The sequence below is a fragment of the Osmerus mordax genome, chromosome 5, assembly GCF_038355195.1.
Source record: "Osmerus mordax isolate fOsmMor3 chromosome 5, fOsmMor3.pri, whole genome shotgun sequence".
Lineage (NCBI taxonomy): Eukaryota > Metazoa > Chordata > Actinopteri > Osmeriformes > Osmeridae > Osmerus > Osmerus mordax.
This window is the reverse complement of record NC_090054.1, coordinates 7465321-7483162: the sequence shown is the minus strand read 5'-3', so window position 1 is coordinate 7483162 and position 17842 is coordinate 7465321. Positions and strand designations below refer to the sequence as shown.

General features: G+C 43.5%; 1 protein-coding gene across 1 annotated transcript in view; it reads right to left on the bottom strand.

The window, feature by feature from the left end:
- Positions 1-17842, bottom strand: part of LOC136943695 (CUB and sushi domain-containing protein 1-like) — a 402237-nt gene that overhangs the window by 284798 nt on the left and 99597 nt on the right. The window contains 5 exon segments of the mRNA XM_067237118.1: positions 139-216; positions 3491-3572; positions 4515-4627; positions 10944-11151; positions 11327-11521. Coding sequence (XP_067093219.1) covers positions 139-216; positions 3491-3572; positions 4515-4627; positions 10944-11151; positions 11327-11521 — 676 coding nt within the window.

The following is a 17842-nucleotide window of genomic DNA, read 5'->3' as shown; positions in this document are numbered from 1 at the left end:
GGGATGTTGAAGCTGCAGGAGTTGAAGAATCCTCTGCTGGTTCTCCAGAAGAACCCCTACTCCCATCAGTGCACCTGATAGGGCTACAAAACCTTTCAAACGGCAACTGATTGAAGTAAAATACATTCTGGAACTTACTGGAAGTCGGAACCCATCCTCCTGCCGTTTTCTGGAATCCCCGGGTCAGGACACACATCCCCAGCCAGCCCTGATTGGCTCACTGCAGACAGAGAACGTAGGTTGCCAGCAGGAAAACAACATCTAGGATCAAATGAACTGGGGGGAGACATCATCTTGGTGGAAGTATTGACAAAGTACTGCTGATGCTGAACTAGATGGGTTATCAATCTGAAACGGAAGCATCATTAACAATTCTAGTGCTGGCCTGAGGACAAAGTCAGTGTATTTGCCTGTAGTGTGTGTGTATGTGTGTGTGGTCAGTGCAGTGTGGCAAGGCTGAGTTTGGCTGTTTGATCAGCTGTCATGTCCTTCTGTTTGATCTGCTCTTCAAATGCCAGCCCTCTCATTGGGCATCTCACTCTGGTCGAAACCAGATCAAAAGAATGACCTTCAAATACTCCTTTGCTCCTCATCCAGGAATGAACCTATCCCTAACATAAGATGGCAAACGCTGGCACCTCAAGTCTTGTAAATGCCCTGTCACACACAGACAAAGTTTTCAAAAATACATTGGAAGTTAAACATCCATTAAAAATATATACTTTAGTATTTGGGCTAGTAAACGTTTTGCACAGAACTACAGCAAATGTAACTAGAGAGGGTACAATTTCTGGGGAAATTGTAGGGTGTGCTTGCTTGCGTCGGTTGCACAGGGGTCCGTTTTTTTTAATGACATTTTTACATCTGATATTTCTGTATTTTATATAAAAATGCATACTTATTATTTATAAAGATTACATAGATTTAAAAGCATTTTAAATTTAAATTTTGCTGCTCATTTACAACTGAAAATACGAGTGAAGTGAAGAATGAAATAGATGTCTTCTCAATTCCCCTGCAAGAGGCAGCCTCATCGTTGAATCAAAACGAATAAATTTGGCAGACCGGTGTAAAAATCGACCTAATCTCTATGACTTAAACGTCCTTTTAAGTTTTTCCCTTCTCGTGATATTTTCATGCATTTAGCCTACTCATTGCATTCATTCATTAATAAAGAACCCCCTTTGAAGATTATTCTACGACTTTACAGGCAGTAGAAGATGGAATCGCGATTCAAACAGTACCATCTGCTAACTGAAAATATGCCCCCCAAAACATAAATAAGCTTGACATTTATTTAGTGGAAAATCGCTCATTCATAAAAAGCTCGCTGGTAGCGATTGTCAGTAACAATGCAAAATGCGATATAGCCCTGTGTGGAGAAGCTGCCCCGGTAAATTGTACTACTACGGTACAGTACTAGACTACTGCTGTGTTCGTCTCGGTAGCGATTGCGTTGGTTGAATTGGATTTAACGTTCCGTTGTACGGTTTAGGCTGAAATTAATTATTTTCATGAACAGATTGACAAAGTTTAGGCTGTGGCAATGAAGTTCAGGTTAGTAGTTAGATAGACTTTTGATTTAAGTAAGGGGAGTGCCGAACATGTTCTGTCGCCGTTTGACTTCCTACAGCTGTGTAGATGTTTTTGTAGTGTCTCGCGTAGGCTACAGCGTTGCAGTGATACACTGGATTGAAACCACAGGTAATGATAATTTCACCCACAAATCGTTTACTTGTAATCTAATGTCATAATAAATCCTACAACGAAAATGTATATGTGAGGAATGTTTATTTTAACGATTGAAAACAGATACATCATAGACCACTGTAGTATGTGTTGCCCGGGCAACACAGGCTAATGTCATGATGCTAATACTTCAGTGAAATAGTAGACTACTGTTTCCGAAAGTAGATGTACTTCCTTAATAATATCAGCTTATATTGTACATTACACATCACAATTGTGTGTCATATCACAAAGTAAAATGAGTAGTTTCACCCTGGCCTCTTTGCTTGTGGCGTTTCTGCAGCTGCCTTGCAGTAAAGCTATAGTTAGCCTAGCTATCCCCCAAGTTAACAGATGCGAAACGAATGTTCTGCCAAAGGTAGTCACACGTGTTTTCGTGACGTAGTGACGTTAGTAACGTCAGTGACTGTGGCTAGCAAATTAGCCACCGTTAGCTTCACTTTTCGCCACAAAAACTTAACTTGAGCCTAAACCATGCAACGGAACGTAAATCCCAATAGAAGCAACTCAATCGCTACCAAGACTAAACTTTTGACACCTAGGTTGTCTATGTAGGCCAAATATTGACTGAGTTTTAGGGGGGCAAAAAGAAATGAAATAAAATATAATAAAAATATATATGTGAGAGAACAAAGGTTGTGCCCTTGCCGAAGGCAAAGCACACCCAATAACTAGAATTACAGCGACATCACAAAGCTATAGATTATATAGGGTGCATTATCTAGTAAGTCGCAAAATGTTTGACCTTAAATGATCATACTTAGACCTACAGTACCAGTCAAAAGTTTGGACACAGTTTCCCATGGGAAAATGTATTCAATAAATGAACAGGCTCAAATTAGTTTACAAATGTAAGTACTTCACTGGCTCGCCTACTTAAATGGATAGACAGTTTAAATTCACTGCTTGTGGTCTGATTTGGTATAACCTTACTGTAGACCCAGGTGACCATCCACAGGGAACATTTCATTCCCCTACAGTTATAAAGGCCAGTGACCAGGGTCTTTATGTCTATAAGATTATGTTCAGCAGTGTCCAGGGTGTATAGGTCTGTCAGATTGTGTTCAGCAGTGTCCAGGGTCTATAGGCCTGTAAGATCCAAGGCCATCATCTACATATCACTGCATCAATATCCACAAATCCCTTTCCATCTAAGGTTTTATAAGATTTACACACTATGTTAAGGATTGGAGTTATGCTACCTTTATGATTCCCCGTGCTACTGCTTCCTTTGTGTCTTTCACATGCCGTGATATTGAAATAAAATTGTTTATTTGACATCAGCGTCACAAAATCATGTACTTATAATTGCCGTTTGTGCATCCATACAGGATGTTCTATCTCCATAAATCACAGGCATAGTTCCATTGTAGGCACGGGGCCCTAGTGCTCCACACTCAGCCACTCTCAGATGCTAATTGCTACTGCAACATGCTTGGTGAAGCATAGCATTGCACAAATTATTAATGCAGTTTAATGTGCTGTTAACCTGTGGATTATTTCCTCATAGCATAATAGATACCATCAAGGGTGTCCTTTCTGAAAACACATTATGGAAATGCAGCAAATAGCCAGGCCAATTCTGAAGGCTTACTACAAAGGTAAACAACCGATTGGGCTGTGAGATATTCAGCACACAAGTTTGTGTTTCCTGTATGCCTGTGTGATGCATATGTGCATACATATATACCAGTGTGTGTGTGTGTATGTTTTGTGTCTGTGATTTAAGTATTTATGCTACTTACACACTGCGTTCTTATGGTTTGTATCTTTGCTTGGAAGCATTTTCACCCCTCTGGACTTGAGCTCGATGGCCTTCTTCACTGCAGCCAAAGAAAGCGTAACACATTAGAATCCATTAATGTAATTAACAAAACAGACTAAAAGCAAAAGCTGAGAGGATCTGTGTCACAACATGCAAACCGCTCCAAGAAAAGCATTTGCTTTTTCTCCCTCCCAAGTCTTTGAAGCTTGTGGTCCTGGAGGCACTCTAAGTGATACAGAGCATGTCCTCCAGGTCATTACAGAGACACCCCATCCTACACACAGAAGCTGGGGGCAGCAGCCATCACTTAGGATGACATTTTACTCTTGCAATAAATACTGCAATTACCCCTCAACAGTCACAACTCTAGTGGAGGGGCAAGGTGAGAGTGGGGGAGTCAGGAGGTAGAGTGGAATATGTGTACATGCGTCAGAGGTGGGTGTAGTAGAGATGACTATGATGCATGCGTGTGTGTGTGGGGGGGTAGTGGGGATTGGGGGGAGGACCGGGCGGGAGGGCGGAGTGATCCTCCAGCAGTGGGCTAAGTTTCTAACGTGAATTGCACTGTTCCCATAGCTTTTGGATAGTGTCAGCAAGAGCCAATTAAAGCAGATATATGACGGAAAATCGAATCTGGTAATGATCTCATGCAGGCAGCCAATTACAGTGTGAGAAAACAGGAATGGGTTCAGCTGCTTAATGGCTTTTCCCAAGCAGTAAGTCCAATCAACAGGTAGTAATCCTTGAACAATTAGCATAACTTTACATTACAATATAACAGAAAGAGAATTTGAACAAAGAAGCCAGCCATATTAAATTATGCTGGGTGGTTTTCAGGATTTGCTGAAAAAAATGTACCATAGCATTTTAGATTTTGGGGAAATACTTAACAGTTTATTGTGCATGTACAGTAGATTCTGTAACTCTGGTACTTGAACCATTAGTTTGTACTAGACTATTACCATGGTAACTGACTATTTCCTTGGTACTGGACTATTACCTTGGTATTGGGCGCTGAAGCCTTTCCTGCGGTGGTTGCTGTCTGAGGTGAAGTGCAGCCGTAGCCAGTTCTTACTGCTGATGACAGGGGATGGCAAATTCATGCCTGTCAGCCTGTGGGAAACACACACGCGAACACACACACAGCTGAGTGAGACCACACGTCCATCAAAACAACAATAACAACAATGTCTTAGCGTTTGTGGATTGGAATATCTGTATTGCTATGTATTTCCTACTTCAGCCAGCACCGAAATAAAATGAAATCCATTGTTCAGTAAACTGTCCCCTGAAACTACACCTATTCAGAATCTGAATCAGAATTCGGTTTATTCGCCATGTATGTTATACAAACACAGAATTTACTGTGGCAGGGAGGTGCAAAACACTAAACATATACAGATCTTAAATTAAGTAAAAGTAAAAAAGTTTAACTATTTCTAAGAACTAAACAATCTAAGAATACAACAATTTAAATATAAAATAAAATATATATAAAAATAGGAATAATGAGCAGCGTGAACATAGTGCAATCGGATACTGAGATAAAGTGGCTTATGCATACTGAATTGCCATTAGATGGACTTATAATAGTTAAATAAGTGAATGAATGTCAATGGGAGTCCTTGGCCTTGTTGAAGAGGCCAGTAGCAGATGGAAAGAAACTGTTCTTATGGCGTGAGGTTTTGATCCTCATGGGCCGCAGCCTTTTGCCAGAGGGGAGTAGCTGGAACAGGGAGTGACCAGGGTGGGAAGGGTCGGCCACAATCTTCCTCGCACGCCTCAGGGTCCTCGAGGTGTGCAGGTCCTCGAGGGTAGGCAGATTGCAGCCGATCACCTTCTCAGCAGTGCGGATGATACGCTGCAGTCTGCTCTTGTCCTTGGCAGTGGCAGCAGCGTACCAAACGGTGATGGAAGAGGTGAGGATGGACTCAATGATGGCTGTGTAGAAGTGCACCATCATTGTCTTTGGCAGGTTGAATTTCTTCAGCTGCCGTAGGAAGTACTGTTGTGCTTTTTTGGTGAGGGAGCTGATGTTCAGTTCAGACTTGAGGTCCTGGGAGAGGATGGTGGCCAGGAAGCGGAAGGACTCCACAGTGTTGACTGGGGAGTCGCACAGGGTGATGGGGGTGAGTGGGGCTGTATTCTTCCTGAAGTCCACAACCATCTCCACTGTCTTAAGAGCATTGAGCTCCAAGTTGTTCTGGCTACACCAGGTCACCAGGTTGTCAGCTTCCCACCTATAGTCAGACTCATCCCCGTCAGAGATGAGCCCAATGAGGGTTGTGTCGTCCGCAAACTTCAGAAGTTTGACAGACGGATGACTGGAGGTGCAGCTGTTGGTGTACAGGGAGAAGAGCAGAGGGGAAAGGACGCAGCCCTGAGGAGATCCGGTGCTGATGGACCGGGAGTCAGAGACTTGTGTGGGAGTCAGGTGGCTGAGCGGTGAGGGAATCGGGCTAGTAATCCGAAGGTTGCCAGTTCGATTCCCGGTCATGCCAACTGACGTTGTGTCCTTGGGCAAGGCACTTCACCCTACTTGCCACGGGGGAATGTCCCTGTACTTACTGTAAGTCGCTCTGGATAAGAGCGTCTGCTAAATGACTAAATGTAAAATGTAAATGTAATGTTCCCAGATTAACGCACTGCTTCCTGTCAGACAGGAAGTCTGTGATCCACCTGCAGGTGGAGTCGGGCACGTTCAGCTGGGAGAGCTTGTCCTGAAGCAGGGCAGGGATGATGGTGTTGAAGGCAGAGCTGAAGTCCACAAACAGGATCCTGGCATAGGATGCTGGAGAGTCCAGGTTCTGTAGGGTGAAGTGGAGGGCCATGTTAACGGCGTCATCCACAGATCTGTTGGCTCTGTAGGCAAACTGCAGTGGGTCCAGGAAAGGGTCTGTGATGGCTTTGAGGTGTGCCAGCACAAGGCGCTCAAAAGACTTCATTACCACAGAGGTCAGGGCGACGGGTCTGTAGTCATTGAGTCCTGTTGGCCTTGGCTTTTTGGGCACAGGGATGATGGTGGAGGACTTGAGACAGGCTGGCACATGGCATGTCTCCAGGGAGGTGTTAAAGAATTCTATTCACTTCCTTGTTTTCGTCTGTGTCCAGTACCCTGCCAACAGTGCAATAGCCCTTTAAATTGTTGATAATATTTGTGTTACTTAGGTAGAAGCTTGTACAAGAAACTCTGTTCTAGCACACTCACATGCACACAGACACATGCACACACACAGTGCTGCTTTTCTCTTCCAGTCTGGCCTCTTTGCTTAATTGAGCAGTGCTGAAGAGGAATGGAGAAAACACCTGTGTCTGCCGTGTTAATTACTGTTCGTTCCTCTATAGGCCTGTTTTCACCTACTTATGACAGACCACATACCCTACTGCAGCCTGTAGTCAGAACAACACAGATATGTACACCTCTGACCTTCCCTCTGACCTTAAAAGGTAAATGCCCAGATAACACTCTGCCTAAGACAGACTGCCTAAGGCCGAATCCCAATACTCTGTCTTACCCCTACCCCTTACCCCTACCACTTAGTTTACCCATAGCCTTTGTCCCTTGAAACTGAGGGGTAAAGGCTACATAGCCCTATGAAATGAGACACCACTTGGTTACAGTTACGTATATATCGATGTCTCCAAAGCAAGTAGTGTTATGCACTGATATCAAACGAAGTTCGCTGCTAATGGAGTTTGGTTAAAACTGTACACATGCGTGGAGTTCATTCAAGGCAATGTAACGTTAGCGTAGCAAACTAGCGATTTGTAAAAACGTTTCAATTAGGAACATACATATGTACTGGACAGTGTAGAACAGTGTTTCCCAAACTTTTTTTCTGGGGACCCATATTTTAAAAGTCACAAGCCTTCGCGACCCAAGCCAATAGACATTATTCGTAAATCACAAAATTAAGGTGGATTTCACCATTATTGAACAATAATGAGGATATTTTATTGTTATTTTATTGTTATTTCAGAACTTGTAGGCCTACTGCCATTGTTAATAAACTATCTCAGACTGAGTGATCACTTCTCGCTGAACAATTGAACCAGCAATATTTAAAGAAGGTATCCAATAAGTGCCTAATTGGACATTAAATGTAGGCTATAAAAAAAAACATATAGCCCATTTCTTCTTATTTTCAACATTCAATTGAACCAGAAATATTGGTGTATAATATGTAATAATTACAAAAAGATTACAAATTATACAAAACATGTTGTAACATTTCAACATTGCTAATGGGATAGGTCGGCCTGTCTGCGTTTTTGTAGTGCGTTTCAGTCCGTGGTGCAGGAGGAGAGCGCAACACGCATATCAGGCGCAGAATTCAGTCTGTTTCTGTGCTTTGTCTTCATTTTTGTGAGCACAGAAAATCCCAATTCGCACATGTACGTGGTAGTGAAAGGAATAAGCATAGAAATACTGGCCCTACTGAGAACAGGATATTCAGTGCGATCGCAGCTGAGCTGCAACAACTCGGTTTCTTCTGCAGGTCTAATAAGCGTCAACTCAAGCAAAGCCTCAGGACTCTCAAATTCGAAGGGATTTTGCATCCACCTTTTATCATTCAGAATGGCATACCTCTCTGTTTGAAAATAGCGATCAAAGTTCTCAATAAGCGCAACGACATGAGTTTGAATATAGGATAATTGTTTGGCTATCGATTTTTACGTTTAACACGCAATATATACTTTTGCATAAGTAGCCTACTATTTGCTACATGCTTCGATAGCCAAACAAATGTCCTGCACGTAACTCTGTCAGGCTATTGCATTTTGTACTTCTGTCGATCAATTTCTTACCCTTTCCGTTTTGAGTTAATGTAATGTGTTTTTGAGTTAATGTAATGTCGTTTCCCATTTGGGGGACCGTGTCTTTGTATAGGGGGGAGGTGAGCACGTCATCCTATTTGGGGGAAGTTGATTCGTATTTGGGGGGAGTGTTTTCATTTGGGGGATGCGCTCATATTAGTGGATGTGATTTGCACTTCAGGGCCACCGTAGAAATGCACTGTGGCGCTACGGGAATGTATGTTCATATCGACACGAAGGTGTCGATATGAACGTGTTATAACGCATTTAAAATGTTAACACAATAGTAAATATTTGACCATTAATTTGTTTAAGAAATCGCCACTGGCAGAGATGCAGATCGTGACAAGGCGACCCCAAAAACATATCTTGCGACCCACCTGTGGGTCGCGACCCAGTCTTTGGGAAACAATGGTGTAGAGCACAAAACAAAACTGTCATAATCAATTATTTAACACGAAAATATTACATGTATGGGAATCTGGATGATCTGGCCGCCATTGTTGCAGGTAGCGCAGTGTTCACAAACCCCTAGGTTTCAAGTAAGCTCCCGAAAACACTTGGTTTTAAGGGGTGTATACCCCTTCGTCTTAGCCCTACCCCTTGATCAAAAAGAGTATTGGGACACCACTTCCTCTATAACCCCAATTTATCTTTCTTTTTCTCCTTCTCTCCACCCCTGGCTGGCCAAATATTTGCTGCTGGTACAAGAGCTCTTCCCATACTGTTCAAATCTCAGCCATCAATTAGAGAGCTAATCCTGCAAAGACAAGGGGCCTTGCCGCAGCCCATAACCCTCATCTGCAAGTTATTCAAACACTCTCTACCTCATGATCATTGCAGCTATGTCTGCTGCATGTCTAATACATTGTAGAGAGCTGTTTCACAGATAGCATTATGCGACAGTGATATAAACATACCCTGCCACATTACTGAAGAAATTATTTGGTTGAATGTATATAGTATGACGAGAGAGAGAGAGAGAGAGAGAGAGAGAGAGAGAGAGAGAGAGAGAGAGAGAGAGAGAGAGAGAGAGAGAGAGAGAGAGAGAGAGAGAGAAATGGTCCTCCAGGGTGACAGGAGAAACATGACAAGTTGGCAGGTAACGGACTGCAGGGGGACATGAGGAGGAAATTGCTTTAGGAGAGCCAATCAGGAGGTTCAGTAAGAACAGGAAAAACCCATCACACATCACTGCAGCTGTTTGTCCAGCTGTCAGTTGACAATCTAGCTCTAAAAGCCCTTCAAACTGTCCTATCCATCTATTTTTTACTCACCCTACCATTAATGGATCTTTCTCCTGATTATCTTCCTTAAATATATAACAGACAAAACAGACTGTCATAATATATTGTCAAATGTTGTAATCAACAACATGATTCTGACGTCCCATCCAGTCTTCTTGTGTGAGTGAATGTTATTTATTATATATAATCATACTCTGACTACACCACCATAACCAGTGATGTAAAGGTACTGTTTCGGCACATTAGCCAGTAAAATAAGGAAGGTAAAATGGCACCGTAGACCCCAGTCTCTGCAGGGAGTCTATGGATGGAGCAGTCACCTACAGACCAGGTGTGCTTCACCAGAATACCAAATAGGCCGCCTCTATTCCTCTGGGTACATTTATACCTGGATATACTGAGCCATATGCTATAGTGACACACAAACACACACACAATATCTCTCTGCAATGCCATTGCAGACATTAAGACATTTGGTTGACAACAGACCTTGAACATTATTTTGTCAAGGAGTAGACAAATGGAGCGATACTCAAAGTGTCAGGGTTCCACTTAACACTCTGAAATGGTTTGTGTCACACTTGTGGTACTGACAAGACTTAAAACAGGCATATTCCCCTCCATTCTCCCCCCTTTTGCATTCTCTGCACTCCTCTATTTGATTTCCTTCTCTCCTCTGCTTTCCACTCATCTTCTCTCCTACCCTCTTTTCTACGTTCCTGTCCTTGTACCTTATGGAAGGAGTCTTCACAACAATGCAGAATAGGATGTATCATACATAGGGGATTTCCGAGAAGTTGGAATATAATGAGTTGTACCTTAAGGAGGCGATTACAGGAATAGTGCATTATAAAGGCCAAAATATACTAAACACTATGTTTGAGTATACATACGCTGAATGGTTGCCGAACGTATCCTGCATTTGTTTGGTGTGTACTTTGTGCATGTCTCCCTGGCCCTTAAATATACGCATACGCAAGGTGCAATACCAACAGAAATCGTGGGGCAGTATATCAAAGATCCTCTGACGTGCTGCGAGACAAAAACTGAAAACAGCTAAGTAGTGGTAATACACAAAGGCGGTATATTTTAAAAAGCAGATGTGTGAGCTGGCTTGCAATTAGACATAAAGACATACATTAACAATATCTCCTATGTCACCAAAATCTGAAGTAGTTGTTGACATATTTAGTCACAAAATGTTTTGTTGCTGACCTGCCTCCTAGTGGACATAGCTTTAAAACATCCATGTTGACATAAAGAACGCAGTGGAGTATGTAAACAGCAATGCACACGTAGCTTTCGCATACGTACATACGTACACGTATGAAACTCAAGTATACCGAGGCCTTAATGGGTCTTACCATATGGAGGGGGCTTCAGTTCCACTGATTTCAAGGAAGTCGTATCGGTCCTCCAGCTGGAAGTCTGAAAATACCAGGGCGATGGTGTCTCCAGGTTCCGCCAGGACACTCCAAGTACAGTCAGCATTGTTCTCGTACTCTGCGGGATAGTGGGGGGTGGATATGGTCCCAGTTGTCCCTCTTAGAGTCCCACCACACGAGCCCTCGGCTTATAGATTAAATCAAAAGTGTTTTAGAAAACACATTCAGTACAGAACACAATGTATAGGTTGAACAATTTCCACTTGATAACAGCTGAAGTCTACAACATATTTAATTAATCATTCATATATGATTAATCCTGCACTTAAACAACTGCTGAGAGATTGGTATAGTGGTCTTACCTCGACAGAAGGGTGCTGGAAAGTCCCAGGATGCCCCAGTTCCGGGGCTGACGAGGCATGTGAGCACAGCGTGGCCCTCGAGCAGGAAACTCAAGTCACAGCTATAGCGAATCTTGTCCCCAATGTTGTACCTGGATCCCTGGATCACCCCATTAGGGATCAACCCTGGGTTCCCACATGTGTGGCTCGGGAGCACTTGTTTGAACACGTACACACACACACACACAGACACACACAGACAAAAGAAAAAAATCAGGTCTTCTCTATCAGAATGGAGTACTCCATCAACCAGAGTATGTAACCCCATCTCTTAGCCATGCAAAACAGAACAGAACAGAGGGGAAAAGAACAATCTTCATCCATCTTCTCATCTCTGCTTTTATCTGACAAATGCAGTTGAGTTTTTGTCCTCCTACACAGATGAGAATAGAACACCTACTTACAGTGGCAGTACACAGACAGCCAGCGAGTGAAAAGTTGGACACAGCAATAGCAGTTGGTGTCGGCTAATTAGATACAAGTATGATACAGAGAACTAGATAGATGAAGGTGACAAGTACACGTACAATTCTCAACAACCTTAACACTTCCTTTGCTTCATTTTGTTCTCTACCTGTGGCAATACTAGAATTCTGTGTTCTGAGTGTGTTCTGATTTCCTAGTTGTGCTGTCAGTTTGGAGCTGCTGTTTGGACCCTCTGTGTTTCCGTTGGGGTGGTTGTATCCAGGTGCAAACCATCCATCCACACTGAGCTAGGATGACACATGTAAATGTGACTGGAGTGCAGCCTGCTAAATGAAGATGCATTAAGGTTCTGTGTGTGTATGTGTTTATGCTTGTGTTTTTGTGTGTCCTGTGTGTGTGTCAGTTGTCTCCACTCAGGCAATGGCTCATCAGTTCCTGCCCATCCAGTCCTTCGTGGATAACCTATATTTGGAACCATATATCATGTCTACATCATGTGACTTCCTGTTAAATCTCTGAACTAGAACTCAGTCACATACAGTATCTTAGACCAGAAAATGATTAGCTAATTAGAAGACATTAGGGAGGCAAAGCAGTATGTCTGCAAGGCTAAAACACAATACTGTAGTCCCCTTTTTCCTAATAAATGGGACAAATATACTTGTTTGTTGCAAAGCAAACAATTTTTTTATTGTTTGGTCTACATGTATATCTAGCAAGCCTGAAATTCAGGGGTCAGATGGCTGAGCGGTTAGGGAGTCGGGCTATTAATCAGAAGGTTGTTGGTTTGATTCTGGCTGTGCCAAATGACATTGTGTGGGAGAATGTCCCTGTACTTACTGTAAGTCGCTCTGGATAAGAGCGTCTGCTAAATGTAAATTGTGCAGCTATTTATCTTTTGTCTGCTTCTTCTTGATCTTGTTAGTTAGCTACCCAGGCCCGTAAAGATTACCCCCGCAGCCCCCGCACCGCGGGGGGGCCGTTTTTTTTTTTTTTATCCAATTTGAATTACATGGGATGTCTTATTGTCTTGTCTGTGTTTCCAGAGTTGATATAAAAATAAAGGAAAGTTTAATTGTGCTTTCTTTGTTAGCTAGGTAAGTGACATGACGAAGTAGGTCAGATGGTCACACAGACCGGCGAGCCCGCTGCAAATAGGTAGCTAACTGTAGCATAGCGTAGGAAAAATGAAACGCACATTTAAAAGCGGTGCCCAAAAACGGCATTCAAAACAGAACATTTCTGAATTAAATGCCAAACTTCCCAAAATTACAAATTTCTTTTTCGACCAGCCGGTGAAGGATGCACTCATCTGCCAGAAGAGACAGGTATTGTAATGTTTGCTATAGCTAACATTACTGTACCACGTAGCTAACGTTAGCCTATACTTTGACAGCTGTACTGCTCTGTCTGTGTTGTGCTTCCTAGCGCTAACAGAGCCTCCTTTCCAAGAGCCAGCAAAATTAGCCTTGCTCCTTTATTGACTTCCTATCAAGCTGACAACAGAAACTACAAAAAAAAGAGAAAGTAGAAAAAGTGCTTAATTATAAAATATATTAGCCTACATAACTGACATAATTAGCAAACATGATAACGTATGCGACAGTAGTATCGTGCAGTTGCAGCGATTGCGTTTGACTATTTAAACATACAAAAAACATAATCAAAGTTACAATAAGTCATTGTATTTCAGTTATATACATATTATTCCTGTCTGGAGAGGGCTCAGGCAGATTACCAACTACAAGCCCAGAGCCCCCCACTAACGACTCCCGCCTGGCCAACGACCTGAATGAGTTCTACTGCAGATTTGAAAGACAATTGGACAGTCCTGAACTACCCCTTCCCACCCAGGAGGCCTCCTACCTCCCCCCCTCTACAGTGACGACTCTCTCCATTCAGGAGGGTGAAGTTAACAGACTTTTCAAGAGGCAGAATCCCCGCAAAGCAGCTGGGCCGGACTCTGTCTCTCCAGCCACCCTCAAGCACTGCGCTGACCAGCTGTCTCCAGTGTTTACCTACATCTTTAACACCTCCCTTGAGACATGCCATGTGCCAGCCTTTCTCAAGTCCTCCACCATCATCCCTGTGCCCAAAAAGCCAAGGCCAACAGGACATAATGACTACAGACCCGTCGCCCTGACCTCTGTGGTAATGAAGTCTTTCGAGCGCCTGGGGCTGGCACACCTTAAATCCATCACTGACCCTCTACTGGACCCCCTGCAGTTTGCCTACAGAGCCAACAGGTCTGTGAACGATGCAGTTAACATGGCCCTCCACTTCACCCTACAGCACCTGGACTCCCCAGCATCCTATGCCAGGATCCTGTTTGTGGACTTCAGCTCTGCCTTCAATACCATCATCTCCACCCTGCTTCAGGACAAGCTCTCCCAGATGAACGTGCCTGATTCCACCTGCAGGTGGATCACAGACTTCCTGTCTGACAGGAAGCAGTGCGTTAAGCTGGGAACACAAGTCTCTGACTCCCGGTCCATCAGCACCGGATCACCTCAGGGCTGCGTCCTTTCTCCTCTGCTCTTCTCCCTGTACACCAACAGTTGCACCTCCAGTCATCCGTCCGTCAAACTCCCGAAGTTTGCGGACGACACCACCCTTATTGGGCTCATCTCTGGTGGAGACGAGTCTGATTATAGGTGGGAAGCGGCCAACCTGGTGACCTGGTGCAGCCAGAACAACTTAGAGCTCAATGCTCTTAAGACAGTGGAGATGGTTGTGGACTTCAGGAGGAACACAGCCCCACTCACCCCCATCACCCTGTGTGACTCCCCAGTCAACACTGTGGAGTCCTTCTGCTTCCTGGGCACTATCCTCTCCCAGGACCTCAAGTGGGAACTGAACATCAGCTCCCTCATCAAGAAAGCACAACAGAGGATGTACTTCCTTCGGCAGCTGAAGGAGTTCAACCTGCCAAAGACAATGATGGTGCACTTCTACTCAGCCATCATTGAGTCCATCCTCACCTCCTCCATCACCGTCTGGTACGCTGCTGCCACTGTCAAGGACAAGAGCAGACTGCAGCGTATCATCCGCACTGCTGAGAAGGTGATTGGCTGCAATCTGCCTACCCTCGAGGACCTGCACACCTCGAGGACCCTGAGGCGAGCGAGGAAGATTGTGGCCGACTCCTCCCACCCTGGACACTCCCTGTTTCAGTCACTCCCCTCCGGCAGAAGGCTGCGGTCCATCAGGACCAATACCTCACGCCACAAAAACAGTTTCTTCCCTTCTGCTGTTGGCCTCTTCAACAAGGCCAAGGGACCACACTGACTCTAATGACTTCTTGCTTAAAACACACTGCTTTTTGCACTGCATTACAAAATTGTATCTTGTACATTTGTATTTTTTGTAATATTTGTATATTTGTATTTTTATATTGTAATTTACGGTAACTTATATTTTATTTTATTGTATATTTAATTCTATTCTAATCCCACTTAGTACTGCTAGTTTATGTACCCTTAGTATAGATAGTCGACATATTTAAATTTTAGGTCCCTATATGTTTATTGTATGCACCTTCCTGCCAAAGCAAATTCCTTGTCTGTGCAAACTTTCATGGCGAATAAATCCCATTCTGATTCTGATCTGATTCTGATTATGATCGTGTAAAACGTACAGTCATTGCTTTCTACAAGATTCACACAACAAAAAATGGCTCCATTTATGATTTAACGAACACGCTAATAATAAAACACAACTCCATACTATCAAGTGTGCCTGATGTAGCCACGGCCATCAAATTATTTCTGACAATACCCGTGACTGTCGCAAGCGCTGAAAGGTCATTTTCCAAGCTGAAACTGATCAAAACATATCTCAGAAGCTCCATGTCCAAGAGAGGCTGTCAGGTCTGGCCATCCTTAGCATAGAAAATGAATGTGCGCGCAGTTTAGATGTAAAGAGTGTGGTAAAAGACTTTGCACACAGATTTGCTAAAAGACGCGCACATAGACTCAGACTTATTCTGCGGGGGGGGGGGGGGCCTCATGTGTTTCTGTTACAGGCCTGTAGCTACCTCTGCTAAAATGTTCAAAAGAGACCTGACCAAACCCCTTATTGCCCAACACAGCAATATTACAGCCTCCAGCTCAACTATTTATGCCCAAAATGTGTGTAAGTGCATGTGTGTGTTCATGTAGAGGAATGTTACCCCTTTTGTGGTACATGTTTTCAGGGAATTGTTGACACATTGGAGAGTGTTTGGAACAGATTCTGAGGCAGATATTGTTTCTGGCTGTATTCTCAGCATTGAGACATGCTGTTAGCTTAGCCAGCTGGAAAGGCGCTTCTGGGAAAGCTGGCGCATTTCATGCTTATCTATTGGAGGGGAAGACATCTGCATATAAAATACGAGACCCCTCGTCCCAGGCACACAGCCTTAGCTTAGCTGCCACCAGCCCACAGCCTCTTCAGCACAATCACATTTGTCTTGTGAAGATTACTGGGCTCTTGAGCAGAGGGCTTATCCAACCAGTGGAGGCATGCATGGCTACGCAACAGAGAGCCCTATAGAGCCTGTTTACTCCTACAGCAGCAGGAGATATGGATCCCCCCATTTTCATCACCACTCTCCTCCAAATGAGAGTGGGATGAAAGAAATGTGTGGGACTTACTAAGGCTTTGTTGTTTTTTGGCCAGCCCACACAGTGTTGGGAGAGGGTGCAGGATGCAACCTGACTTTGGGAGTTCCTCTGGAGTCTGTATAAATACGATTTGAGCCCTACAACATACAGTTAGGTCCATAAGTATTTGGACATTGACACAATTTTCATCATTTTGGCTCTGTATACCACCACAATGGATTTGAAATGAAACAATCAAGATGTGCTTTAAGTGCAGACTTTCAGCTTTAATTTCAGGGTATTTACATCCAAATCAGGTGAACGATGTAGGAATTACAACACATTTTATATGTGTCCCCCCCCCTTTTTAAGGGACCAAAAATAATTGGACAAACTAACATATTCATTAATCTAATTGTCACTTTTAACACTTGGTTGCAAATCCTTTGCAGTCAATGACAGCCTGAAATCTGGAACCCATAAACATCACCAGACGCTGGGTTTCGTCCCTGGTGATGCTCTGCCAGGCCTCTACTGCAACTGTCTTCAGTTCCTGCTTGTTCTTGGGGCATTTTCCCTTCAGTTTTGTCTTTAGTAAGTGAAATGCATGCTCAATTGGATTTAGGTCAGGTGATTGACTTGGCCATTGCAGAACATTCCACTTCTTTGCCTTAAAAAACTCTTTGGTTGCTTTCACAGTATGCTTCGGGTCATTGTCCATCTGCACTGTGAAGCGCCGTCCTATGAGTTCTGAAGCATTTGGCTGAATCTGAGCAGATAATATTGCCCGAAACACTTCAGAATTCATCCTACTGCTTTTGTCAGCAGTCACATCATCGATAAATACAAGGGAACCAGTTCCATTGGCAGCCATACATGCCCACGCCATAACACTACCTCCACCATGCATCACTGATGAGGTGGTATGCTTTGGATCATGAGCAGTTCCTTCCCTTCTCCATACTCTTCTCTTCCCATCATTCTGGTACAAGTTGATCTTGGTCTCATCTGTCCATAGGATGTTGTTCCAGAACTGTACAGGTTCTTTTAGATGTTCTTTGGCAAACTATAATCTGGTCTTCCTGTTTTTGAGACTCACCAATGGTTTACATCTTGTGGTGAACCCTCTGTATTTACTCTGGTGAAGTCTTCTCTTAATTGTTGACTTTGACACAGATACGCCTACCTCCTGGAGAATGTTGTTGATCTGGCCAACTGTTGTGAAGGGGTTTTTCTTCACCAGGGAAAGAATTCTTCTGTCATCCACCACAGTTGTTTTCCGTGGTCTTCCGGGTCTTTTGGTGTTGCTGAGCTCACCAGTGTGTTCTTTCTTTTTAAGAATGTACCAAACAGTTGATTTGGCCACACCTAATGTTTTTGCTATCTCTCTGATAGGTTTGTTTTGATTTTTCAGCCTAACGATGGCTTGCTTCACTGATGGTGACAGCTCTTTGGACTTCATATTGAG